The sequence below is a fragment of the Nasonia vitripennis genome, chromosome 4 (genome assembly GCF_009193385.2).
Source record: "Nasonia vitripennis strain AsymCx chromosome 4, Nvit_psr_1.1, whole genome shotgun sequence".
Lineage (NCBI taxonomy): Eukaryota > Metazoa > Arthropoda > Insecta > Hymenoptera > Pteromalidae > Nasonia > Nasonia vitripennis.
In genome coordinates this window covers 3846263-3873756 of record NC_045760.1, presented here as the reverse complement: position 1 = coordinate 3873756, position 27494 = coordinate 3846263, and the positions used below count along the sequence as shown (strand labels likewise).

Below are 27494 nucleotides of genomic sequence, written 5' to 3'. Positions count from 1 at the left end.
CGCCCGCGCGCCATTTGAGCTTCTCTTCCACCACCCACGCATACAGCTATATGCAGACAGAGATCGCGTATACGCGCGCGCGTCGTCGTAAGATGTACGTCGTATCGGGAAAAATGCAGCCTCGAACTTTGGCCGCGCGCTTCTAGTTCCGGAACATTTTCCCTAGACTGGACCGGCAGACTGGCCTGGTTTTCGCAGCTGCTCCAGCTGGCGGACCATCCACCGATATATTCGATACTTATCACTGGCTGAATTACGATGTGAAGCTCTGCCGAGCTTTCGGGCGATGACGCGCCATTGACACCTTGTTCGAGGTCAAAAATGTGGTTAAGTATCGTGAATTTTGATTCTGTGATTGGCTTTGTTTACCTTTCAGTGCAGGCCTAACATGTGCGACGGAAGGTCTAACTCTAACCTAACCTTTGGGAATTGCTTGACGTCATGCTACTGTCAAAACGTTTTTCTAGGATTTCCTCGGGATATGATTGTTGACAGTGGGCTTCGGACTCGGAATGACTGAAAATTTCGTCTGCTGGGCTTTGTTGACTTTTCGTACTGGTTGGCCAGTTTCGTGCAATTGCTCGCTCGATTATTATGAGGATATTTAACGAATGTTTTTGCAGTTTCGTCAATATTGAACCTGCGGTATTGATGTGCGTGTGTAACTTTTTGCGACGTTTGAATTTCATTGGGAAATCATTAAATCGCGATAATACTCGTCTTTGGTAACTTTACCTTCGTTTAACTTGAAATCAATTTAATGGGAAAATGAATAACTGACTTTGAACTTGTAACAGATAGATTTAGCCATTAATGCCATCTACTAAAGTTGCACTACCACTTGTTTCAGACAACAAAATGTTCCGATGGTCGACAGTGCTATCGGGGGTCTTTCTGGCCCTCTCGATGGCCCTGCCTTTCAGCAAGCTCGTGATGCTGGCATCTGGAAATGGAAATAACGGAGATGTCACAGAAGCGGACCAATGGTTATCTGAAATTGGACTCAAACAATATCGACCCCTGTTCAAACAAAAAGGTATTTATCACCAAAGCCAACTTTCAAATTTGAGAAAATAATAAGCTCGACCATAAGGAATATCGGGCAAAGACTATTTTACCTGGCAGTCTATTCAAACACATGTTGAATACGCTTGTTTTCGACCCAAACTTCCACTAGAATCTACAGCCTGAAGACTATATTTTTCCTGCCCCTAATAAATTTGTCAGTTATCCTGTTACTGGGATTCAAATGACTTACTGATATTGTATTTTAACTGTTTTCTGTGGTCGCAATTAAATTCCAATAAGCCGACATGAAGATGTATTTGTTGGCTTGAGTCCAAATACCTATAAAAGAAAGTGGTTATTGATCTTTTCTGGAGTTCAGTAAGCACTTATCTTTTTTCAAGAGCAAATGTAGAAAAGAATCTTTGAAATAAGAGAGTAATCAATTTTTGATGAAAGCTTGGTATGATTACCAACATTTTATGTTTCATATTTACAATCACAATAATACAGTACTATGCTTTATAATTGCTTCACGTTAAATTTAAATTATGCATTCGTTATAATATAAAATAAAAGTGGTTGGTCAATTTTATTACAGAATGGTATTTTTAAACTTATTCAATAACTATTATGCTAATCACAGTATTCATTTAATATTTTTTCGTCTTTTTGGTTCAGTCTCATTAAACTCCTCTTTGCAATCTATAAAAATTGGTTCGAGTGGCATATTTGTACCATCAACTGTTACATTACTGCCACTGGTGTTGGAATTTTCTTCATTTATGAGATCATCAAAGAAAGAGAAATCATCAGGATCTCTAATAGTCAAGTCACTGTTTTGATCTTCATCATTTAATGGACCTGCTGTATAGTCTGAGTTGTCTGTAGTTGATGTACTTGATTTAGACAAACAAGCAGTGCGTATTAAAATTTCTTTGTTCACAGGATAAATTCCCGAAGCTTGAAATGCATCTATTGCATTAGAACTGATTGCAGATTTATCATATGCCCTCTTAATAATTTTTCCAATGTTATTCAAGTTGATGATTAACCCAGTTTTTCTAACCCATTTGTTTTGTTCACAAGCATAATGATTCTTCATAGCCGGAATAAAATTAACTTCTAAAGGATGCACAATCTTTTTTGGAATATTCAAAATATGCACGTTGACTTCCCGAATTTTCTCAATAAAATCCAAATTTTTTGCACATAGTGCATTTCCATTTAATAATAATAGAACGGGTTTTCTTTTGCTTGGCTTTGCATGATCAACAAAGTGATTGAACCAAGTGGGATGAAATATTTCACTTTGCAATGATCCAGATGGGTGACATACAATTTCAGTTCCTTGTGGACACCCTTTCATAAATTCAGGATCTGTTTTACTAGCTGGATAAATCATCAAAGGGGGCACAAAATCACCTGCTGCATTGCAACAGTTAACCATGGTAATATATTCGCTCTGTAGTTCATGCTTATCCGATTCACAGACTATTTTGGTAGTCATATTAGGAACAGAAATCAAAACTGTTGCGTTCATATTATAAATACGATTTGCAGGAAACTTATACACTTTTTGTAAATCAGCGAGTAGTTCTGGAAAGGTTTTTGTCTTGTAACTCTCGCCGCTACTTGGAGGACTTATATCATTGAGAGGGTCCGCAGCTTCTATCTCCTGTAAACGCTGCCTCTTTATGAAATTCGAGTACCAATGATAACCTGCCAATCCTGATTCTTTGTTGAATTTGTGCGGGATATTGTTCATCTCTGCGAATTGAAACGCTATTCTTCGCAGTTGAATCGAGTTCATTTTGTACAACGAAAGTTTCATTTCCTTGACATACTGTTTCAGTTGATTCTCTTGTTGTTCGGTGAATACATTTTGAAAATAGCCTCTCTTGATGTCCGACAATTTAATGTTTCTTGCCCTAGCCCTTTTGCACCAGGCCAGCAAAGTTGACGTAGGTACATTGTACACGTGGGAAGCTGCTCTCATCGACAATCTTTTCTCCAGGACTGAATTTATCGCTTTCAACATTTCAGTCTTCTCCCATTTACACCTGATCTTTATCTTCTGCTTGTGCCCCATCCTGACGGGTAATTATCTGAAAAAGCAAATTTAACCAATATACTTCAAGCGTCCAACTCTCGAGTGTAAACAACGTGACATCTGACAGATTCGACCGAAAACAATGCGGTTTCGCTTGTAATTTTTATGGCCCATAAAAAAGCAAGTACTTACCTACGTGCATCCGCTGTTTTTTCACGCGCTCATCGGAAGTACACTATCGCCGTATCGTAAAACAACTTTATTAACGTTAACGAAGTTCTGTAACTCGAGTTATACAGCTCGATTTTGAGGTTATACAATGGCCGCAGGTGTGTGTGTAGAAACAATGCACTGCAGAGTGCATGAGTTGAAATGCAAGCCTATAAAGGTACGCGTCCGAGATTGGGAAGAAATCTACTGTATCCCACGCACAGGGACTAGTATTTAGCGCTCGTAGCGGATGAACTAGGAACTATACGAATTTTTCACCCGCCTACTATGCCATATCGTCGTGAGCATCAAAATACCTTCCGTATTACCAAATGCTGAATAAAATATTTTAAAAATGCGTCGAAGATCAATAAATTCCTAGAACTTTCATTTTATTACACGAAAAAGAAAAATAATTACATACTCTGCACATTTTTATTGTACAGGCAACGTTGCGTGCGCAGCTGCGATGATAAAAAGGGGATTTGCGAGGGGGTAGTTTCAACATGGAACGATGTGCCGGAGCGATAAAGTCCTTTTTTAAAACAGCCCGGTATATTCAGCTTGGGTAAAGGATAAAATAAGAAACCAAACGTACTTGCAAATCGACGCACGAGAACTTTTCTGCCAACAAAATAATCATCTCTCGCAACGAAATCCTCTTACAGCCGCATTACAATCAAAAAGACAGCGGAAAGACGGTTGGTTGGAAAAACGCGAAATGACGCAGAGCCCGAGGTATTGTATATATATAGGTGGATAACGCTTGCAGCCTATCTCGTCCGGCTCTAAATTGGCCGATAAGACACTTAAACGAGTCGGGGATGCTTGGCTGGCTGCATACACAGGCCTCGGGTTCCGCCCTTATATTCGCGGCCTCGGGGATTGCAGCGCTGTCTATATACATACATACATATATATATATATATATGCTCGAGATATGTGCTCGAGATTGGAAATTTTATTCTTTGTTTCCTCGCTGCGACGTCGGCTTGTTGGTGTGTTTACGGGCGGCAATTTTAAATTCGGCCTTTCAGCCGGAAGACCATTTTTCAAAGCGTAAGCTCCGGCACATGAACGCGGCGTTAATTAAATCCAGGAGCTCCTCCGAGCAAACTGTCCATTAACCGAAAATCCCGTTTCGGCAGCAAAGTGCGCCTGCAAAATGTCCCTTCAAAAACGGGCTAACGTGGACAGCCCATCGCTGTGTCGCATGCAGGCCGAGCGACCAATAAACGCGCGGCGTGTAATGGCTCGGCCGCGGCGCAACTCCCCCGAGATTAAATAATGAATGCAAGCGCCGCTATGGCGCCAGAGGCCTTTCGCAATCGGCCGATATATTCCTTCCGCAACAGCGGTGTCGCGCTCGAGTGTGTGCAGTCCCTCCGAGCCTCGTATCTTTTCCCCCTTGGCTCGCCTGGGACTCGAGTGTCTCGGGGATGACGTTTCTTCGGCGCGATTTATGGAATCTTTCATATCTCCGTAGGGGGAAAGAAGCGCTTGATGGATTCGGCATTTTTGCTCCGCGTGCGTGAATTTAAATCGTCCTGGAAATAATATTATTCAGTCGTAATTTCGGTGAAAATAGAAAACTCTCGATCGCTCGTTTAACATGGTTCAATAAACTCTGCAGCGAAAACAAACGCGAAAATTCGTAAAGTTACACGCCAGCTGGCAAACTCGCATTTAAAAAAAACGACTACATGTTCCTCGCTCAATGAAAATAAAAATAAAGATAAAATAAAGCCTCGACAGCGCGCGCACACACACACGCGCGCGCGTCGACTGTAAAACAGCGTACAGAGTACACACAGAGCCCAGTAGTCTGCAAAAGAAACAATTTGAACGAATAATTTCGGCTAACAGCCCGTAGAGGAACCAGGTCAGAGCTTGCGCGCGCGGCGCGAAATTAAAATCCTCCGACGGCGGCGCAAAAACACGCGTCGTTCGCGAATTCGTCCGACCGCTGAATTGGCGTTTATTGCGTTACCCTCGGCGGTGAAGAACCAGAGAGCTTTTTCATTCCTGCGTACCGATTGGCTCAACCGTCGCGTGAAAATTCGACCCCGCACCGCTAACGAGGCCGATTAAAGCTCTCGGTATAGGTGCGCGCGGGGCGGATTAAAAGCCCGCGGAGAGAAAATTTATCGGGCCGCGCTAAAGTTGCTCAATTTACAAGCTTGTAATTAATCTCCGGCAAGTTGGCCCCCTCGCGCAGTTTGCATAATTTTCCGGAAGCTCGAGCGAGCGGAGCTGGAAATCGTATAATTGAAAAAATCCTCCCCCTCGCGCAAGCTCGAGCTTGCAGTGCTGCTGCATGCATATAACCTTTTTCTTACCGCGGCAAAGTTTTGAATCGCGCGCATAATGCCGGGGAATTGGCTGCTCTGCTAATTACACAAGTTTCGGAAAAGTGAGAGCTCTCCGTGAGCGGAGAGGAACGGAAAAGAAACAACGAGACAAAAGAAGCTCTCGTTATAGCCGCGCGCGCGCGACTCTTGAATGGAAGAAAGCATCGCGTTGTATTGTTTTTCGCGGTGGCGGGGTAGGTCTGCTGCGTGTGACGTACGATGGATTTTCGTAATAAAAAAAGTTTTTTTCAACTTTCCTTCTCTCTCTCTTTGATCTCGTTTCCCGCGGAGAGACATTTCGACGGTTACGCGCGCTGTGGATGTAGCAATTTTCCTCGTTACTCGCTTCCGGGGCGTGTACAGCGTGTTCGCCGAAAAGTAGAAAAAAATGGCCTCGTAAAACTACCACAGTCGAATTCCGCAGTAAAATCAAGCGCAAACGACGACTCGACGCTGAAGTGTATACAGATACTATTGTGTAGGAAGGGATGCATGTTCGTAAAGCCAGGGCTAATAAAATCGTCGCGCTCGATCAGCTCTCCGAGAAATCGTCCGAGAAAGAGCCGTGGGATAATAAACGTACATATCCGGCTATGTATGTGCATGTCGCATGAAAAATCGATTAACCGGCCCAGCACAGCTATACCGCATCGCTGATGCTTTCGAAAAGTTCCGACAATGGAAGAGCTGAGCTGCCCAAAGTTTTTTAATCATTCGCATTGTTTTGGCGGGGAACTGGTTAGCGTACATAACGAATTGGACTCTGGCGCGCAAAGGGCGAATTTCCGGGTGTTATGTAGCGAAGTATCTCGTGCGAGAGAGATAAGTTACAGGACGTATACATTGAAACGCAATGAAATCGGAAGCGCAGAAGTTGCTCCCCTTTTTACGAGCGATGCATAAAGTATGTACCGTGTGCTGCCTGCATAATTCCCGTCGGTGAAATTTATCAACGCGCTTGTATTTTCCATATACAGCCGAAAACACACGGCTCTCTCTCTCTCTCTCATCGCAGGTGAACAAACCCTCAGGTATACACAGAGTCTGTCGAGAGAGAGAGAGAGAGCAAGCCTCTTTCTCGCGCCTGCATCGAGGCCAGAGCAAGGGACTGCAGCGGAAAGCGAGTAGTCCGGGGGTTGTGGGGTTATAACACACAGGGAGAGAGAGGGGATATATCTGCGCGCGCGCGCGCGAGAAGGTCCCGCGCGACGCGAGCCACGCTATTGCCGTATGTACGCTGCTGCAGGCATCAGTCGACTGCCGAGGCTCAACTCCGCCGGACTGCAGCGCGTCTGCATATTCTTGCGCGGCGGCGCGCGCGCGACTCCTTTATATTACCCCCTTTTCGTTCCTTCGGTTCTTATAAGTATATACGGTATACGTGTATCTGATTTTCTTCGACGTCGTAGACTCTCGCGCTTTTCGCTTCGTCGGAGAGGAACATGTGCAGGATACAGCTGGCCGGTCCATGAAGAGCCTATCCAGGAGGATATTAACGTATGTAGGTGACATAACTGGTGCACTGCTCTTTGCCGTCTCTTTTTCGAGCTGGAACGCTTTTCCGCGTTTTCGGACGCGGAAAATTTCCGCCCGAGCGAGACGCAAAGGGAGTCATTGTTACATTTTTTTAATAATTACTGAAAAAGCTGTCAAAAGATAAGAGATACTCCGTGTATGAAAAAAGAGAGGTGTATACGGCTGATGGATCGCGAGAAAAAGAGAGAGAGTCGCGCGAATATGTGATTTAGCACGCGAGGTGCAGCGAGAGGCGTGATAGGAATGATAAGCCCGTTATTTATTTTTCCCGCTTTTCGTTCGCTCGAGCCGAGCGCGCACAGGCCGAGTTGAGTAATTGGCTTTGATTCTTCAGCGATAAAAATGTTTCGTGTATTTTTCGTGTCAGTAACGGTGTAAAAATTTTCACGTCCGAATTCTCGAGAATCTGACTAAACGACTTAGCTTACACTTCGCGGACGAGTTGAGTTATCGCGGAGTGATTAAGCGAATATCAACGTGCAGGTATAATTAAGGGCGAAATGATGGTAATTACGCTGGAGTTGAGAGTTACGGGGTCGTTTATTTAAATTAAGTTATTAATGTCCGCCTGCGCTCGGGATGTTTAATATTCTGGACTCTGTGTGTACTCGTGAACATTTATTCGAGTTTTATTCGCGCAAAGCATTATTATATAAATCGAAGAGCCTGTCGTTACATTGATTAAACAGCCGAGCTTTTTCAATCAGCCGTAATGTCCCTTTGCATGACAAAAAAACAATATACCGTCCCACTGCATGTTCCCGATTGATCGTCGAATCAACGCAGTACAAACGATCTCCCGCACGAGCCGGTCATCGGCTGACGATGTGCTTTTCCAAACGATCGTCTCTGATAGAGCCGCGTCGAAAGGGCGCGAAATGAGGGTTGAGACAAGACGCATCACTTGACCGCGCGAAACGCTTGTAAAAGTTTATCGACTGGAAAAATAGACTTCTCTCGCGCTCGAATATTTTCAAATTGGCTGTATAAATCCTATAAAACTCGCTGTGTATATTGTTCAATCAAGAGACACACAAGCCAATCTCAAGCTCCACCGCAGAAGCAAAAATCCTCTCACTGCGACACTTTACACAGCAGCAGAGACAGCTGCATTAGCGTCTAGCTGACGACTTTATTGTTCCGAATTCGCGAAGCGTTAAATCCCCCAATACACACACACACACACACGCACGCACACAGCCACTCATCCTAATCCTCATCCACCGCCGCTCGCGAAACCTAACCCACTTCAGTCGCACTTTCCCGCTTAGCACTCAGCCGCACACATCTCTCGGCACGCAACAAACAGCCTTCGCGACAATAAACCAGCCGCTCGCAATCACGCCGGCTGCATAGGATTTAAAAAGCCAGTCGAGCCTAATTTTCCCCCCGACTCTGATGTATAACTCTCGTATGCGTGCAGTCTATAACCGGCGTTTACCCCCGATAAGGCTTCGCAGAAATAAACGACGCCGTTATGTGTGTGTGTGTGTGTGTATGGAAAAAGAGCTAATCACCGGTGTAATACTCGAGAACGAGCTAAACGCCGTGCACGGCATTTCGCGTGATTAGAAAGGAGCCGAAAAGTCGTGCGGGAAAGGTCGGAATATAAAGGCCGGATTGACGTCAGCGTAGTCGAGGCTATACTCTGATGTGCAGCGCCGCTATACCGATAAGATTCGGCGGTATGATGGCAGTGTGTATAATCAGAGTGGCACGACTGCTCGACTCGGGATGAGGTGCGGCTTTTTTTGAGAGAGAGAGAGAGAGAGAGAAGATGGAATAAACACAGAGCTCGATTATCATGGATATAGTGAGTGCAAATCCATCGATCGCTGCGACGAGGCCTTTTCGCGCGCGCGCTGGGAAAGTGAAAAAAATGAAGTCATCGTTTATAAATAAACGGCCTGCAGATGAGTCCGATATACCCTGAGGTTATATACGCGCGAATATTTCCATCGACGTACTTGACGCGTTTATTCAAATTTTCCACGAAATACACGCGCGCGAGTTATATCTCGTATACGCAGTAAATCCAAACTTTACGGCCACATACGCGGGATTTGAATTTTCCGAATTGCAGCGATAACCTATATGTTTGCGGGGGAGGGTGTATATACCTACGTAAGGATCCGAAACTCGGAACATGCGCTGAAAGCAATGTACTTTGTATGCAAATTCGCCGCGTGTATGCATACAACGTATCACGTAGATTTACTTGCATCCGAGAGCTGGCTCTTAAATGTCTCGTCATTTTCCTAAAAAATTTACTGTAAACTACGGTAGATAGAGGCTCTCCGGAAGCGCAGCTCTAGAGATGAGCTCTTTCATCCGGCGGATGAATAAATTTTCCTCGACGACGACGAGAGAGCGGTCCAATCCGATTTGAATCTGCTGTATGTAAGGGGAAACTTTTGAAAGTTAATATCTCGAAGCGCGCAAAGTAGCCGTACTTTTACACGAGTTTTTCGCGGTCTGGAATATCGGGCTTTTCGAAAATTTCAAACGCGTAACGAGCGAACTTCAAGGACGTTCGAAAAATTGGCGCAAAAAGCGTAAACAATCCCGATTAATAATTAATAAGCGGAGAGAGAAGCATCGCTCGGTCGTATTAAATGAAATTTTAACAACACGTGGAAAATTCACGCGCACGCGCTAATGGATCGGAAACGCTGTCGGATCGCGATTAATTATTGACACACACACACACACACACATTGCCAGAGCGATCGTCTCCGATGCTGATGCTGTTGTATTACTCCTCACGGCCGCTTTCACCGGCCAATATCGGCCCAGTGTACAACAAGACGTAATTGGCCAGCAACTTCGGGGGGATAATACGATACGAGATATAGACTCGGACGTCGATACACGCGTACACGCGAAATGGCCAGAGCCCGGAAATCAATGAAGCCCTATAAATAGGTACGTTCGCGCCGATAAAATCATCGATCCCTCGGAACGAGAAAACTGCTCATCGTGTGGCGCGCGTTAATGAAATCATTCCGAGTTTCTCTCTCCCCCGAAAAAAAAAGAGAAGAGCTGATCGGCTCGGTAATTTCGCGGTTCTGACCCCGTTCCGTGTCGCGGTTAAATTGAAACGCCTCCGCCGCCGTGTCTCGGAGATCGATTTTTCGCGAAAGTCCATAAAGCAGTCCCCCGGCATCGTTGCTGCTGCTGTCGCGCATCTATCCTGCTCTCTCGGCTTTGTGTGTAGGTGTGAGGGCGCATCGCGTGTACCGCACCCGGATCCGCATAAATGATCGGTATACACGTCGCTATGACGTACGTGCTTCTGCCCTTCGATCGTCGGTTCTTTCTGTTTTTTTTTTCTAACGACGCGTAATTGCTCCGCGTGCGCACTTACGAAGATTGTATACACGATAATGTCTCGTTGCGCTGTATGATTGATGATTTCGTCTTCAACTTTCGATGCGATCGATCTCGTCCGGTGTTCATAACACCATCGAGAAAAAACTTGGACGAGACGAAACATCGCATCCCATCATCCAGAGCACTTAGTTCTCCATTCTAAAAGCCGCGAGCGAAAATCGCCGAGCTCAATCATTCGACGCTTTCCGCCCACGTCCACCCGCAAAAAGCATTTCCGCGTTCCTCGCCTCTCCTTATTCTTCTCCCTCTCTCCCTCTCTCTCTCTCTCTCTCTCTCTCTCTGTCGCGATCGCGACAAAGCTCTCCTTCTCCAGAGTGTACACGTGCTGCCGCATTCGCGAGAATTGATTCGCTATATACAGCCTTGACTGGCTCGCGTCCCGCTGGTGTAACAAAAAGAAACCCAACCGCCGCGACTTGATCCGTCCGTCTATCTCTCCTCTCGTCGGGGATTTTTTGCTCCACTTGGCTTTTCCCTTTCGCGTTCGCGCCTGTGCATACGTACGGCTTTCTGAAAATCGATCCCCGGAAAAGTTAATCGCCGCACGCGACCCGAGGCTTTTCGCGTTTTACTTATTCCCGAGCGCGTTAACTAGTTTGCCGAGCGGAAGATCTCGCGTGATTAGAGCGCTTTAGAGGAGAAAGCAAAACTCGAGGTTCGTTATTGTTATACATATACGGGGGGGGGGGGCGATGAGATCGACGAGGATTAGGGGGCTTTCTGCGCATTTGGTATTAATATACGTTTCCAGCTGAGATAGCAGGACTCTCTTACTGGTGCTTTTTTGACCTGATTCGGCGCGAGGGCGGAGGCTTTGTTTGATCTGATGATGAAATATGGAAGACGGCTTTAGTGGGAATGAAAGTTTTAATATATAAGAGCGATTTTCTTTGTTTGAATTTCGCTTTGACGCGCGAGTGGATGTTTTATAACGAGAGGAATTGCGCGCTCGCGAAATTAAAAAGCAGCTACGGCACAATTAGGCTGCCGTGGGAAAAATTCCTACGCGAGGCTTGTATAAATCTTCCCGTCCGCGATTATGCGCGCGAGTTTAATACGAATTTTCTTGATTTATACGGCGAACGTTTAATATTAATTATAGCCTCGTTACACCGACTTTTTATTGAATCTTCCGATGCGCAGCTGACCCAATTACTTATATAGGCTGTAGAGAGCGTCGTTAATATTTCACCTTGTTTCATTGCATAGTACACTGTATAGCAAGCGACGCGAAAGAACGCGTGTTTCCCGAATACAATCTATAGTCGGGCTCTTCCGTTCGAAAGAGCAATAATTAAACGTATACATGCACCCTTATTCGAACATTCAAAGTATGCGCGCGGATGCAGGAATTCCGCTAGAAATTCGCAAATAAAGCTGCAGAGAGAGAGAGAGAGAGAGAGAGAGAGAGAGAGAGAGCGAGAGAGAGAGAGAGAGAGCTTGGGAGGGTAAAAAATTTAATGTCAAAGCAATCGCCGAGCGCGCTAAATCATTCATCGAAATTTCAATTTTCCTCCCCCAGCCACAGCGTATCGATCCCTAATCGATACCATAATACTCGTATACGCGAAGAACTAAAACTCGCGCAGCTATCGGAATCATGGCAGCGCTCGTTCGAGCAGTAACTCCACTTTATAACTGCAGTATAAGCCTCGCGCGCTCCGTGAGTCTAAGTAACGCTTGAAATTTTAATTGCCCATGAAAACTCCCATCAAACTAATCATCGGGATTTTTCGCCCAATTTTCTCAGCGGCGTGAAACAGGCTGAATTCCTCAGCCTCTCGGACAACTTTCCGAAACAAAGCGGCACGCGAGAGGCAATGATTCTCGGCGGTCGCCGGAATTAGCGAGCGCGAAAAGTGGGTTAGCGAATTCCCGAACGCAAATTGCCCCTACAGCAGACAAAAGACGAGCTGAAAATGTGCAGTGTCTCTGCGCCCGTATGTGCCGAGTAGGATCTCGTTGTAGTCTTGTAGTCTTGTACACACGTGGTAGTAGTAGTAATAACAATAATAACAACAATAACAACAGTCGACACAGTGTCGAGACGTGCGGTGCAGTAGAATAATGAAAAGGTCAAGAGTACACCCGAGGTCGTAGTCGCTTTAACCCTTGCCGTCGTTGCACAAGCATAGCCTTTACCGACCGGTCGCTTTTTGAGGCTCTTCAAACTTTCAGTCGGAGCAAGCCCTTCTCTAATTTATCTTCGCGGCCGAGCCTTCTTTTCCGCGAGTAGCTGCTGCTGCCGCTGCTTTGAATCTATGTTAAGTGCGCACGAAAGCAAAATCGCGCCGAGTTTGTTTCTTTCTTTTTTGTACTTCTTCGCTTTCCGAGCTCTCTAGGATTCTTAATCTCTCGGCGTGGATGAGCTACGCTAACTGACGCCTTTATGCGAATCTCGTGCGATAACAATTCTTACCTCTTTAACGTCTAGAAGCATCGGTTAAAAATTTTATGCGAGCATTGGTCGACTCTAAACAATACAGCTATCAAGACACAGCTCTGTAAAGTTTACCGAGAACCGACACTGCCTTCTATATACAGCAAAATCACCGGCATCCCGGAAGATGGATGGTCGAAGATTTGATATTCCGTGTATACTGCACACACACAGTGCACAGCGTTGACGTCCTCGAGCGCTTGACAAACTATCCGCGGCGGGCCGCTGTGTGTGTATCGATTGTCTCGCCCCCGAAATTCGTCTGCTCTGGGCAAATGTTTGCCTAATGAAATCCGAGGGAAACAAAAAAAAATCCAAGCGCGAGACGGGAATTCAACATTTTTCGCGGGGCGAAATTTATCATAACCGACCCCTCGTAGAAAATACGCTATAAGATATGGCCGGTGAATAACTACTGGTAATATTTTTCTTAGCATAATATGTCAACATAATATGCCCGCATTATGTTGAGTACTTGACTCCACCAAAATCAAATTCTCAATGATTGTACGATTACTTTTTTCGATTTTCTTTTTGCTCTCAATTAAAATCTAACATACTCAGAGGGCTGAAAGTTAAAACAATATATCCACTTGTCTTTATCTCAAGTGCTGTAGTTTAAATTCTTATGTAAACACCCATGTGTAAATTTTGCCCCCAGAGCCATGGGCTTCGGTGTGGATCAGCTAGCGAAGACAGAAAAGCAAAAATTGTTACGCTAGCCAACAGAAAACAGGAACACTACATAATAAAATAAGCATCTACATGACAGATTAAACATCTTGCACGAATACACTGCATATAAGGCACTATAATGATGAATACTGCCTGCGACTGACTTGAACACTGAGTTGGGAATATCTATCAAGATCATCACTTCTACACTTCATCATTGATAAAATCTTGAACACACAAATTTTACTTAATATTTCTAATATCTAAACCCACATAAAAAGTGTACATTTCAGTGTGAGTGTTGAGTGTGGTCATGTTTGTACATATGCATAAATATGTGCAAGGTTAGGTTGCCATGTCTAAAACGTTCGCCATAATTTTATGGCATATTATGCCCACTTACCGTCGCCTGCTAACAGGGACATATGGCCACGATATGCCACTTAATCTGGCTACTGGGCATAAAATTTGGCATATCGTGACCATATTAGCCTCAATTTCCTACGAGGGACCTGACACCAGCGACTCTCGTGACTTTTAGACCTTGAGAGAGCTTTTCATCTCTCCCACTGTAAGCTCCGAACACGTCGCGTGATGGCTTTTATTTACCAACTCGATCTCGCTCATTTTTTTCTTCCCCGCGAATCATAACGCGAGAACGCATTTAATCTTGATTACACAGCGTGCGAAGGACATCAAGCATAGCGTAGAACGATAAACGAATCAAGTGTATGCGTGTCCGAAGAAAATCGTCTCCACAGTGGCGGGAACCTTGAATCGCGCAATTTTGGCTTCAATTATATAGAGGAGGGGGGCGATTCTTATTCAGCTCTTTTATCACATCGCGATCGGCGCAAGAGTAAACATTTGCTCGCGGCGAAGTTTTCCCCGCCGCGCGAGTGTGTGTTGCTCCGGCTTTCAAAAGAAATACTTGGCACGAGACTCGGCGATTTTGCAGCCATCTCGCGCGACGCTGAAGGAGAGAAAGAGAAAAAAAGCGAATATCGAGGATCTGACTTCCTCGCGACCTTAACTGAACTCTTGACCTATAATTATACGAATAGGTTTACAACCGCTTGTACGCGTGCGTGATTGATTTTTTCAATAACGAGAAGACTTTTCTTCGCAAACTCGTAAGAGCAAACGGCTTTTTGGAAGAGAAGACATTAAGCTGCTTGCGTTTGAAAATAGATAAAACCGATTCATTGTTTCGGAATTGCGGCGTTAAGTATCGATACGGCTAAATATTCGCGAAACTCGATCGGCTTTCGCTGCAGCCAAGTGCTTTAGAGGATATAATAACGCGCGGTATCTGCTCCGCTGCTGCTTTCCATTTATGTATAGGGCGGATTTTTATATCCTACTTTTCCGCGGCTGGAAATAAAGTGAGGCATTGCCGTACTTGAGGAAAGCACATCGAGTGTGTGTATATATTTTTGCGAATGAAATACCCATTGTGTCGCTTTATGGCTGCGAGAGTATATGCGAGTGTGTGAATCTTTTGACAGCTTTTCACCGCGAGATCGTCCCCGCTAATACATAAAGATCGTTTCCAAAACACGCAGGCTCCACTTGTTTAGTCCAATTACTCCGTAAAGCAGTTCTAATTTCCGGGATCGATTAGTCGATAAGAAAGCGGCATGACAGCGTTATAACAAGTTAACAACCAAGTGCCACACACTCGACGACAATTATGCCTGACAAAACTTCCGGAAACCGATATGGAGCACGAGAGAAAGATTTCTTTTCCGAGGAAATTTCATCCATCGGCATGTCGGTCCGGCCAAGCGGCAGCGCCTCGTCTGGTAAGTTGGACCTGATCGATATTATTTAAACATACACCGCCGCGGAAAATTTTTTCCGTTTTACCCTTCGATCCTGAACGAGCTTTTCGCGTGTGCAGCTCGACTCTGTACTTTATCGCTCAGCTCTGTTATGTACCTAGGAGCTTTGCGTGACAATAGGAATAAAAATCAAAATTCATATATCCGATCAATTGAGCGCGGCTCATAAAAATTTACGAGCCTGATGCGCGAGTGGAAAATCCGTTTACAACGATGCTCGTGTTTCGGGGCTCTATAACTATAGATTTCTGAAATTGTCTTGGCACAACTTTTCCATTGTTTACTAACCAAAGAGGATTGTATACAAAAAATTCGCCAAAACAACAGATAATTAAACCGCCGACGCGTTCGCTTATCGAGTCCATTCGTCTTCTCGCGCGCAGGGAATAGATTTTATCCGCGTGACACATAGTGCATAATACACGAAACGCTTGGCAAGCATTGTTCCCGTTTCTTGTTTCTTTGAATGAAACTGGCGCGCGCATATTCGGATTATGCCGGCTGCGCACCGGATGAATGAATGGATGTAATACGACGGGAGCATAATACAAACTATGTGCGCGCACTCGTCCCCGCTTCCCGCGTAATTAATGACGAGCTATATGGCGTCGTTCCAGTATAGGGCAAAGATTTGCGAGAAAAGCTCGTAAAAGTCTTTCCTCTACCCTCGTAAAAAATACGCCATGAGATATGGCCGGTGAATAACTACTGGCCATATTTTTCTTAGCATAATATGTCAACATAATATGCCCACATTATGTTGAGTACTTGACTCCACCAAAATCAAATTCTCAATGATTGTACGATTACTTTTTTCAATTTTTCTTTTTGCTCTCAATTAAAATCTAACATACTCAGAGGGCTGAAAGTTAAAACAATATATCCACTTGTCGTTATCTCAAGTGCTGTAGTTTAAATTCTTATGTAAACACCCATGTGTAAATTTTGCCCCCAGAGCCATGGGCTTCGGTATGGATCAGCTAGCGAAGACAGACAAGCAAAAATTGTTACGATAGCCTGTTCCTACATAATAAAATAAGCATCTACATGACAAAATAAACATCTTGCATGAATACACTGCATGATATAAGGAACTATAGTGATAGATACTGCCTGCGACTGACTGGAACGCTTAGTTGGAGAATATCTATCAAGATCAACGCATTTAGACTCCATCATTGGCAATCTTGAACACACAGATTACGCCTGATGTTTTTTCTAATGTCCACACTTCCATAAAACTATACATGTCAGTTTGAGTATTGAGTGTGGTCATGTTTGCACATATTCATAAATGTGTGCAAGGTTAGGTTGCCATTCTTAAAACGTTGGCCATAATTTTATGGCATATTATGCCCACTTACCGTCGCCTGTTGACAGGGACATATGGCCACGATATGCCTTACAATCTGGCTACTGAGCATAAAATTCAACATATCGTGGCCATATTAGCCTCAATTTCCTACGAGGGTAATTGCGAGTATTACGTAATCTTCCAGGGGATTCAAAGCTTGCGACTGGTGAAGCTCCGAAATTCAAGAGGCCGCAGCGGCAATCGTCGTAATCAAGCTTTCGTGTACATAGATGTATATATAGCAGATATTGACGAGGACCTATGCAACGTGTGATTTCAGGTATTTCGAGCCTGGCGAGTTGCGGCGAGGTCGAGGCGCTGCCGGAGCTGCCGCCCCAGGACGAGGAGCGGCTCCAACGCGCTGCGAGGCTACTCCAACAGCGGCTCGTTCTGCGCCAATGGCTCGCCGACCACGGGCTCCACAATCACTACCAGAGGTATATAGACTTTTTTTTGCTATAGAGATTTTTCGGGGATTGCGCAGTGGAGCTTTTATCGTTCCAGCCGTATCGAGTATGTTTCACGTCGTTCGCTCTAAGCTCCCGGAATTTCCAATCGTTCGGTTATTATTCATCGACTGCGCGAGATTAACCGGGACAAAAACATACATTAAGTCGCTCTCGCGAGCTCGATATATGTATAAAACAGTGAGACTATCTTATGAATATGTAGCGCAACCTGCTGGGGGATTCATAAATTCCGCGAGAGAGAAAGAGAGAGAGAGAGAGAGAGAGAGAGAGAGAGAGAGAGAGAGAGAGAGAGAGAGAGCGTCGTGTTTATGCGCAGCAGTGAATCATAATCAAGCTCGTATGTTTACCTCGAAGAACAAGAGGAGTCCCTCTTTCGCGCGAAATTCATATATTATAAGTGCTATATGTATAACTAACACGACGACGTGCTTGAAGATTGATGCAGATGGAGGTTGTGTCGCTGGAGGACGTCTACTGGGTAGAGGACAACGCGGCGAGGGCTGCACTGGGAAAAGACTTGCCCCGATGGATCCAGGCGAGACAAACGTTGCCGACTTCGAAGGAGGACCTGGACGTGCTGAAGGCCGACCTCTGGAGCTCCGTCGTCAAGAACAGTCAGCATCAGGACGCCTGGACTTGGGGTACGTGTGTCGCAAGCTCGCGAAACAATTGATTACCTCTCTATTGCGTGCGAGGCTTCGGTTCGTTGACTCTTTGGTATAACTGGCGTGTGATGGAATACTGCTTGTAATTAAACGTTTTGCTCAGCGGGGAGATGATCGATCGAAGCTTTTTTCGCGCGGTACGATTGAAATTTTAAAAATGATGAATTTATTTGATAGAGCATGAACGTGCGTGAAGCGTTTACTCTTACTCGACCTAATTACGCTCGAAGGGTATAGGAGAAAGTAAAACTAGTCGTCGGCCGCCGCAGCAGCTGATTGCGTTACTACGTCTCTGCAGACAATAACTTTATTTCCTCTGATTTAATTTGCGGCCACGAGTTTTTCCGAAATTGCGAGAATAAATTCCGACTCGCATTCACGTGGCTGAATTCCTGCGCACGCTTATTAATAGAAATATAAACGGCCGTTGTATTTTCGACGCGCGCATTCCTTATCCACAGCCACGCGCAAGACAAATAGATAGACGTGTGTGTAATTAAACAAACGTGTATGCCTGTCACACGACTGATGTGATGTCAGCGTTATCAGCTGTCGCGAGTAAATGAAGTATACGATAATAATCGCCGGGGATATAATTGATGCAGAACGTTTCGCTTTTTATTTTCGTCGCAGTTATTGTTTACGCAGCCGTCGAGTACAGTTGCGTTTTTCCGAGACTGCTAAAAATCTGCAGTCGCGCGCAGTGTTTATTACGTCATTCGAAATCAACGCGAGGATGTCCGCATCATGGACGCCATGGAGTTGAAGGATTCGAGTAATTATATTGAAACTTTTCAATTTATGTTTCTAACAAAGAGAAAATCGTGCGCATACGTATTTAAACAATAGATTCAATATTGTACAGTGCGTCGAAGACAATGCGATCGCGGGACGCTATCGGTCAAGCGTAAATAATAGCGTCGCGTCGGACAAACAGCAGTGACCACGTGCTGAATTATACACACAGAGACACAAAGACGAGGAGGAAAGTCAAGCATGAAATTTTACTTTCAGGCGGGATGCTGGTGGTGTCGGTGTCGGTGGCGGGCCTCGTCACCCTCGCGGCGATGACGCAACCGGCTCTCGCGCCCGAGGCCAAACACTCTCTTCTCCAGTACGTCACCGGCAAGTACCTTCTGCCCAGTAACTGCAGGGTCCACTTCGAGTGGGACGAGCCGCAACTCGTTGGCGAGACGATGACTTTTAACGTTAAGGTATGAAATTATTATTATTATTATTACGTCTCTGTGATCAGATAATCGAAAGCAATTATTTACAACGCGCTCGTGTTATACACTCTTCCAGTTTTATCAGAGAAACGGTCAACCATATCCAATTTGCGACAAGGATAATCTAATCGTCGAGGTGACTGAAGGCACTCGTAGAGTGGCGACTTTTATAGAATTAGGCGGCACCGACCCCCTGGCGGCCAACACAGCAGTCGTCAAATTCACGGTGCGACACGCCGGACAATACCGAATCGCCGTGCTCATTGGATCTTGTCACGTTCACGGAAGCCCGTTTTTGAAAAATTTCCTTCCTGGTATAATATGGAAATTCAATTATTCTCCTCGATATCTCTATAAACTCGTTGTATGTGGTTGCTTAATGGACACGTTTCGCTTGATATAGGACCCCCGGATCCGAACAAAACGGTTTTCGTGCGACACAGCTCGACCGTCGTCTGTACGGCCGGAATCGCTCACTCCATGACGATCGAACCGCGAGACGAATACGACAATCTCTGCGTTTTCGGAATCAATGACAAGCCCGTCGAGGGCTACACTGTAAATATAACCCAGGTGAGATTCGTTTTCGATTAGTTTACTTTTTTTCATATGTGAACGTGAGAATAATTTACTTTATCTCTCGTTGCAGATCGGTAGCTCAGCTGGCGACTCGTCCCAGACGCCGTGTAGCGTACAGTTAGAGTACGACACTCCTAACCAGCGAATCCGGTTAAAAGTCAGCTTCCCGAAGGGCGGCTGCTACCACGCGACCGTCAGCCTGTCCGGCTTGCAGCTGCACAACGGAGACTTTGATATTATAGTCTTAGAAAGTAAGGACAATTGTAAGCGATGTGTCGAAGGACAATATTTTTTTAATATTTTGTTCCGTCTCCTGTGTTTGGATGTTCAGAAACGAGTCGACTCGACTATGGGTTTACTCACGTTAATTCTTCTTTACAGGCGCAGTCGCTAGAGCTGTTCACAATAACGTTGCTTCCAAGGACCCCGACATCTGTTACGCGGCGAAGCTTTTAGGTATGCAAGGCGAGAAGTTCTCGAAGCCCAAGAAGGTATTCTGCTTCATCTCACCGAAACAGCTGACGATCAAGGAGTACTTGTTGAAATTCATCCCGAAGAGATTAGTTACTTTTAGACTTTGCCCATCCACCAAAGTAAGTTTTGGCGAAAATTTTGGTAATTTTCCGAAGGTAGCGGATTATTAACGTTTTTCACGTTTTCCACGTTTTCCAGTTTCACTTTGACAGTCCGAACAATCAACACGAAGGCTACGACTCTTTCACGATTGACGACGGATGCCAACCCCCTGTTGAATTGATCTCACACTACCGCGATATCATCGCTGCGACTTTCACGCTGTTCCTTCTGAAAAATATTGGCGGTAGCGAGACCTTCGCTGACAAGCAGGACTTTTTCTATCACGAAGTTAGGAAGCATCACCAAAAGCACTACCACGAAAAACTTTCCATGAAGGTTCAACGCGACAAGTTGTTGGAATCGGTAAGAGAAACACAACTTCGTTTATTTGCTTTGATTCTGCGAGACCTATTTTAACCGACCAATTCAATATTCCAGTCGATGAAGGCCACGAAAGGATTTTCAGTGAGCGACTGGTGCCGAAACTTCGAGATAACATTTCAGGGAGAACAAGGTAAAATAATCTACTACTACCTACCCATTGCACAGTGAACTGTACTCTTCAGATAACAAACTTTTTCATAATCAGGCGTCGATTGGGGCGGAGTGCGCAGAGAATGGTTCGAACTTATCTGCGCTGCTCTCTTCGATCCCGGTAACGGGCTCTTCGAGTCCTTCGGAGAATCTCAACAGGCCCTAGTGCATCCTAACAGTAAACGACCCCCTCAGTTAAAGTTGAAGCATTTCGAATTCGCCGGCAGGATCGTCGGCAAGTGTCTGTACGAATCTGCATTGGGAGGTTCCTATCGGCAGCTTGTGCGAGCCAGGTTCACACGGTCCTTCTTAGCCCAAATTATCGGCCTTAGAGTACATTATAAATACTTCGAGCAAGACGATCCAGACTTGTACTTAAGCAAAGTTAAATATATCCTCGAAAACGACGTCGAGGAGATGGAATTGTTCTTTGTCGAGGAAGAGTATGACAAAGACGGTCAATTAACAAAAGTAAGTTCGCAGAGTTGTAATCGCGAATCGAGATATTAATGCGAAGTACTAATTGAATTTTTCGCTTTCAAAATCCAGCTGGCAGAACTAATTCCAGGAGGTAGCAAAGTTCGCGTAACAAACGACATGAAGCTTCGATATTTAGATGCCTTAGCTCAACACAGGCTAGCTAGTTCCATTCGTAGTGAAGTTGATCACTTTTTGAGAGGATTGAACGAGCTCATTCCGGACAATCTTCTTGGAATTTTCGATGAAAATGAGCTAGAGGTAATTTAAAAAAAATCTAATATTTCCTCGTTCTGTTTTATCAGAGATTTTGTAAAACAATAATTTATCCTTTCAGTTACTCCTCTGCGGAACGGGAGAATATAGCGTCACCGATCTTCGAGCTCATCATATCGCAAATGGTAGCTCCCCTGAGTTCCTGAGAGTTCTTGACTGGTTCTGGACAGCTGTAAGCAACTTCACGCAAGAGGAAATGGCACGACTACTTCAGTTTACCACAGGTTGTTCCCAACTTCCTCCAGGAGGCTTTCAACAACTCAGCCCGCGTTTCCAAATCACCGCTGCACCCACTTTTGAGAACCTTCCAACGGCACACACATGGTATGTATACAGGGCTGTTTTGAGAGAGTTCTCATCGCAGCAAAGCGGGATACGGTATGCTAATTTGATTAATTTTCAGCTTCAATCAACTCTGCTTGCCCGACTACGAGTGCTATGATCACTTTGAAAAGGCACTACTCCTGGCTATCAGCGAAGGGACCGAAGGTTTTGGAATGATTTAAAAAAAAATATCAATAATATCTTCTAGTCAAAACTACTAGTTCAGATGTTGCAGACATCGTCTATTGATGGCTGTTTTTCTTCACTCACTATACACTTGAATACGAATTACTGGCCCTAGTCATCTAGTAGTTCTGATAGAACAGTCTGCAGAAATATAGATCCTAATCCTTTTTTATACGGCAAATAACAGTATCTGTTTTTGATAAAGATATAAAGATTGGATTCGCAAAGTGTTATTAGATTTTATTTAAAGACTCGAGGGCTGGTATTTGTATTATTAACAAAGTAACAATCAGTGACTAACGTACTCTTTTGTAAATATTTTTTTTATATAACAGTTTAATATTTTGAATAATTTAATTTATCGAATAACGCTTGGATTTCAATCGATTCATTTACCTGGCGCTAGCGTATTTTTTCCGGTGAATTGATTGAATGTCGCATCACATGGTTGTAAGATTTTTTCAACAGTAACGCCAGCCCTTTTACGACAAATAATGAGAATCTAACTTTATTTTTTATTGACGCGCTTTACAACATTGTATTTGTAAATTTAAAAAACTACCGTAGGTTAGATAAAAAAAAAATACTGTTAGATGTTCATGAAACTGTGTATGTATTATATCCTTTTTTATATTTATTACGCTCCTGTCGCTTTAAGATCGTGGCAAATGATATTAAGAATTTAAAAGAGAAAATGTAAGCGCAGATAATACGTAAGCAAAGTAGTTGCGTGATCGATAAAAGACAATTTGTAGGCTGCATACTATAGAAGAACGTTGTGTACATTGAACTTATGCCGTTCGTAAGATACCACAAAGATGTACATTTACGGCGTGAAACGGCGGTAAAATGAAGTAAAAAAACGATTGGGCATAATCAAAACTAGAGTTGTTTTATTATTTCGTTATGTAGATGTAGATAAAATGTATATTCAATCATCGATCGTTTCGTTATACATTGTGCTCGACTCTATCACTAAATGTCTCATTGATCTCTCAATCGAATAGTCATCAAATGACTCTTTATATAGATGAAAGAAAAAAATATATCAAAATAAACTTTATATAATAATAATCTCACATCTCATTGATTCACTTTTTGATTTCGACTCGCACGAAGCGCTCGCTTGCATGCATTCACGTATGTTTATTATAGAACCGCACGGCGCATTCATGGCCTTCATCTCAAAATATCCTCTTCGACGGACTCGAGTCCGCAACACCATAGAAAATCGCACGATCATCGGGTCGATGCCATGTCAGTGTAAACTGCAAGCGTTATACATTGCTTTTATTAACCTTTCCGTTTGCTATCTTTGCTTTAAACGTACTAGATTATAAAATAAGCGGAATCCCGGTCAAGAAGAAGGACAGCGTTCGTAGAATCACCGCAGGCGCCCGTACGAAGCTTCCAGCCAGCTGCAGTACTTTGCTGCTCCAACAGCACTCCTGCGATCGGCGGACCAATTCTTCCTGAAGCTCGAGGACCTCCGCCCTTCGATAATCGTAACATAAAACTTTATCAGCCGCGACGAGCTCTCTCCGAACTTTGTACCCAAAAAGAGGACATCTCAATAAAGCTCGTACACGCTCGAGCGGGCATCTTACTTTGCAGCGGCGTACGAGGCCAGCATGTGCTTGATATTCGACTCCTGGTTGAAGAGCTCGCTCTCGAGATCCTCGGCCCGCAAGCCCAACACTCTGCATGCCTCGTCGCTCTTTCGCAAGCGTTCCTCGAGCATCGCGTTCTCCTCCTCCATTTTTCTCAACTCGCCCTCAAGCTCCGCCTTCTCGGCCTCTCTTTGTTCCAGAGAGCTTGAACAATTCATTCGATGAGAAATACGAGCAGCAGCAAGGTGTGCTCGGGGTATAAAAAGCTCTCCGCAAGCTCTACCCCTTTAATCGCATCTCCACCTACGGGGAGAGCGATGACTAAGCGAAGGCGAAAAAACTTTCCGTTTGTACTCACTTGGAGACACGCATGAGCTCCTCCTGTAGCGAGTCGGCGAGGGCGATTCGCTCGGCGAGCTGCGTCTCCGCGTCCTCGAGCAGAGCCTCCGCCTTGTCCGCTCGCGCGACCAGAGCGTCGTTCGCCGAGACCTGAGGAGAGCGTTTGTGTGCGCGTGGAGTTAATTTTAAAACAGCTGCTCGGGGGAGGGGCTTAATTAGCTCGAAGCCCTTCTGCGACGCGAATAATTTACGAGAGAGGATTACGCGCGGGGAGAGCTTTAATCCGCTGTTTGATGGGGATAAGTGAGTGTGTCCAAGTCGTCGTTGCGGCGTTTCTTTTTTTCTCTCCAGGAACAAAAAAACAAAAATAAATAAATGAAAAACCCTTGCTTCGTTGATAGCGGGAAGCAGCTCACCTGTTAACCCCCGGAGTATAACAAAAGCTCGCTCGCGAAGAATGCAAGCTCCACAGGTTCGCGCGGTTCAATAATTCAACAACAATCGATCCCGAGCCGCGCGCTCGCGATTCATGAAATATGCATCGAACTTCTCGTAGTCGCGCAGAGTACAATGCGAGAAATGCACGCAGGCACAGACATAGGCTTCGAAGTCGTAAGCGCGCGATGATAGCTGAGGAGTCTGAGTCTGAGTGCCGCCACCGCCGCGGTAGTAATATCGATCCGACTTCCCGGTATACTCGTGCTATTATGTGACATTGAGTCACCGCGTATACGAGCGACCGGCAGAAGCTCTCGTGACTCAGCCCTTTCGGGGCTATATATGCGTGTGCTCGCTGGTGTCGGGAAAGAGCGTTGACTCTGGGCGTCTTATTTACACAAGATCCCCCGCGAAGGCGGAGGTGATGCGCCGTAACGCGCGTCTTTGTGCGCTGCTCCCGTTTCCAAATCCGAGCTTGCGCTCTTGTTGCGCTTGTGCGAGCTGAGTGACGGGCGGCTGTTGCGTTTTGGCTTGACTTGCCGGAGAGTTATGATGTCGTTGCGGCAGCGGATGGGCTGAGATATAGCTTTTGGTCGGGTTAGCGAGGAACGCGGCGGCGCTTTGTATTAAAGTTTCTCGGATACAGCTTATAGACGCATTACGCGTAAGTTATTCCGAGGCGAAACGCGAATCGATATGCGTCTGTTCAGAATTAATTACTAATTCTCTCGAGGTATGAGCAGCGAAAAGAAATTAGATGAGAGGGAGAGAGAGGGGGGGGGGGGGAGAAAGGCTCCGGCGAAAAATTTTCGCGCACGCAAAGGTCCTCCGCGCATCGATTCGCCACCCCCGGGCTAGAGCTCGTCAGCTGAATCACCGATTTTCCAGGAAACTCTGGGCACGCGCGCCAAATCTCTCTCCCTCTTTCTCTCGATTTCGCCTGGCCGCAGCACACCTCGTGTACGTTATATAGGTATACACAACCAGAGCCGGATCGGAGATGGCGAGAGTAGAGTCGACCTCGTCCGCCCTCCCGCGACTGACTCATCCTCCTCCAGATCAATTTCTCGCGGTGAGGGGGTGGCTAACCTATCGGACGAAGCCTCTGCCGACACGTTGCGCATTGCAGTGTTGTACTGCAGCGGCGGCGCAACAACCCCCCCATTGTGATCCCCCTGCGCGCATCCGCAGCTGATGCGCGACATGGAGATTCGGGAGACTCGAATCCACTCGATGTTGATTTAGGCGCGATCGAGAACAGATATAAGAGCTTGATTTACTTTCTCGAGCAGGATCTTCTTGTCCTCCCGGAGCTTGAGCAGCTTCTCCCGATCCTTGGAGATCTGCTTGTCCAGAGCCTCGAGCTGATCCCTGACGCTGCGCAGCTCGTTCCGCAGATTTTCCTCGCTCACCGATCGCTTCTCCGAAAGCTCTCGCTGCCTCTGGGCCTCCGACTCGGCGCTCTCTTTCTCCTTCGAACATGCACAGAGGGATTTATTTATGGCGCGCAGCCCTTTCCGACTGTGTGTGTGTTTGTGTGTGATGTCACCCTTCGCGCGCTTTTCTTTTACTCTACTTGCTCGAGAGCAAGTCTAATTCCGGAGCGTAGCGCGCGTGTAACGAAAGTAACGCGGATTTATTTCGGAGAGAGAGAGAGAGAGAGAGAGCTTGCGAGAGGTACTTCGATGGGGTTTGGACTTGCTCGTCGTGTCTTCGCGAGGGGGAATGGCACCGGGTAATATTATCTCTTGCGAGCTAAAGCGCCTCGGACAAAGTCAAAGTTAACGCGTGTATTTATATTTGGGAAGGATTACGATCTTCAGCGAGTCCCGTTCCTTAGCGAGCTCGTCGCTCTGAGCTTTGGCCTTGTGGAGCTCGCCGGCCAAGCTGGCGACCCTGGCGTTTTCGTTGTCCAGCAGGCGTCTCAGCACGACGATCTGCAGCTGGAGGTGGTCGATCTGCTGAGCGAATTCGGATTTCAGCTTCGCGACTTCGGCCCGTCTGCGGCGCAGGGCGTTGATGGCCAGAGTGCGACAGACGACACTCGCCGCTTTGGACTCGCAGCTCTCCTTGTGCAGCCGATGATGACTGGACAGCGGCCACGTCATCAGGGTGCAGCCCTCGACGCTCAGGGTCTCCTCGGTGCGTCGGTCGCTGGAGTTGTCCTCCAGGCTGCACGATCGATCGCGATGCTATCGTTACGACTATATTGCGTGACGAGATAACCTGAAAGCTCACCGCAGCTCGCCAGGCTCAAAGTCCCCGAGGCCGACGTTGCAGAGGGGCGTCAGGTCGCTCATCGATAGGCTCTTCCTGGCCGCGGGTGAGCCGGAGCTTGCAGCAGCGGCCACGAACTTGGCGGTGCTCGCGGCGTCCTCGCTCTTCTCCGAGGCTCCGCGTTTCGGGGTGAATCTTCTCAGCGAGCTTGCGAGCTTGTCCTGCTGCGGCTGGCTCGAGATCGAGCGCTTGGAAGAGATTCGCACCGGGAGCTGCGAGTACTGAAGCCGACGGTGAGCGCTTTGAACGAGGCTCGTGGGACTCTGAGTGTCACCGGCTACGAACGGGCTGGAACGAGCCAACTGGGCTGCTGGAGTTCCGAGCTTGCGTTTCGACATCCTCTTTCGAGCGATTATCGAGAAATCTCTTTGCGCTTTTTTGAGCGAGGCGGAATTCCAGCACTTTGGTTATTGCAGTTGGCTTGACAGGCCTGCGAATGTTTGTAGTTCTGTGGACAGCTTTTTGTTTTTGTCGTCACGTTCTTCTTTTTCAGGCTTAGGTTATTTAAATGGGCAGATATTTTCTGTTGGCGATCAAATTCGATTAGACTCGTTAATTATGAGCGATTCAAGTGAACTAGATTGGGTGTACGAAACTATCGAGTGAGTACGTTAAAGATTTGGAAAGACGCCGCTGCGCCGACTCTACGCTAA

At 45.8% G+C, this 27494-nt stretch overlaps 3 protein-coding genes across 12 annotated transcripts; 1 reads left to right on the top strand and 2 right to left on the bottom strand.

Annotated features, from left to right (window-relative positions):
* Positions 1 to 23064, top strand: LOC100118705 (apoptosis-resistant E3 ubiquitin protein ligase 1). Of its 10 annotated transcripts, none has more exons than XM_008213106.4 (15): positions 1 to 326; positions 851 to 1036; positions 17142 to 17298; positions 17767 to 17972; positions 19011 to 19210; positions 19302 to 19539; positions 19629 to 19798; positions 19875 to 20055; positions 20186 to 20397; positions 20477 to 20743; positions 20819 to 20894; positions 20970 to 21385; positions 21464 to 21652; positions 21729 to 21991; positions 22071 to 23059. In XM_008213106.4, exons 2-15 carry the CDS (start codon positions 859 to 861, stop codon positions 22171 to 22173), a joined length of 2856 nt encoding a protein of 951 aa, XP_008211328.2. In that variant the 5' UTR covers positions 1 to 326; positions 851 to 858; the 3' UTR covers positions 22174 to 23059. The 10 variants fall into 10 exon arrangements, with proteins under 10 accessions (XP_008211328.2, XP_008211330.1, XP_031785065.1 ...); XM_008213108.4 differs by having other exon boundaries at positions 19875 to 20067; XM_031929205.1 differs by lacking the exon at positions 1 to 326 and adding an exon at positions 414 to 653 and having other exon boundaries at positions 19875 to 20067.
* LOC100118669 lies at positions 1452 to 3443 on the bottom strand. The gene is made up of 2 exons (XM_001602531.5): positions 3251 to 3443; positions 1452 to 3113 (listed from the first exon to the last, which is right to left on the bottom strand). The coding sequence occupies exon 2, from the start codon at positions 3095 to 3097 to the stop codon at positions 1655 to 1657; it is 1443 nt and encodes a 480-aa protein (XP_001602581.1). The 5' UTR covers positions 3098 to 3113; positions 3251 to 3443; the 3' UTR covers positions 1452 to 1654.
* LOC100679982 (synaptonemal complex protein ZIP1) lies at positions 23049 to 27494 on the bottom strand. Its single transcript, XM_008213104.4, has 7 exons — positions 26803 to 27494; positions 26379 to 26736; positions 25845 to 26036; positions 24146 to 24276; positions 23785 to 23991; positions 23508 to 23671; positions 23049 to 23445 (listed from the first exon to the last, which is right to left on the bottom strand). The coding sequence occupies exons 1-6, from the start codon at positions 27177 to 27179 to the stop codon at positions 23512 to 23514; spliced, it is 1425 nt and encodes a 474-aa protein (XP_008211326.1). The 5' UTR covers positions 27180 to 27494; the 3' UTR covers positions 23049 to 23445; positions 23508 to 23511.

Excerpts from the sequence above, each read along its gene's own strand:
- LOC100118705 (XM_008213108.4), top strand. The coding sequence starts at position 859 with ATGTTCCGATGGTCGACAGTGCTATCGGGGGTCTTTCTGGCCCTCTCG. Across the intron at positions 20,895-20,969 it reads AACATTTCAGGGAGAACAAG|GCGTCGATTGGGGCGGAGTG; the intron begins GTAAAATAATCT and ends TTTCATAATCAG. Across the intron at positions 21,653-21,728 it reads TCGATGAAAATGAGCTAGAG|TTACTCCTCTGCGGAACGGG; the intron begins GTAATTTAAAAA and ends TTATCCTTTCAG.
- LOC100118669 (XM_001602531.5), bottom strand. The coding sequence starts at position 3,097 with ATGGGGCACAAGCAGAAGATAAAGATCAGGTGTAAATGGGAGAAGACT.
- LOC100679982 (XM_008213104.4), bottom strand. The coding sequence starts at position 27,179 with ATGTCGAAACGCAAGCTCGGAACTCCAGCAGCCCAGTTGGCTCGTTCC. Across the intron at positions 24,277-25,844 it reads AGAAGATCCTGCTCGAGAAA|GTCTCGGCGAACGACGCTCT; the intron begins GTAAATCAAGCT and ends CGCTCTCCTCAG. Across the intron at positions 23,672-23,784 it reads GCCTCGTACGCCGCTGCAAA|GGCGGAGGTCCTCGAGCTTC; the intron begins GTAAGATGCCCG and ends CGATTATCGAAG.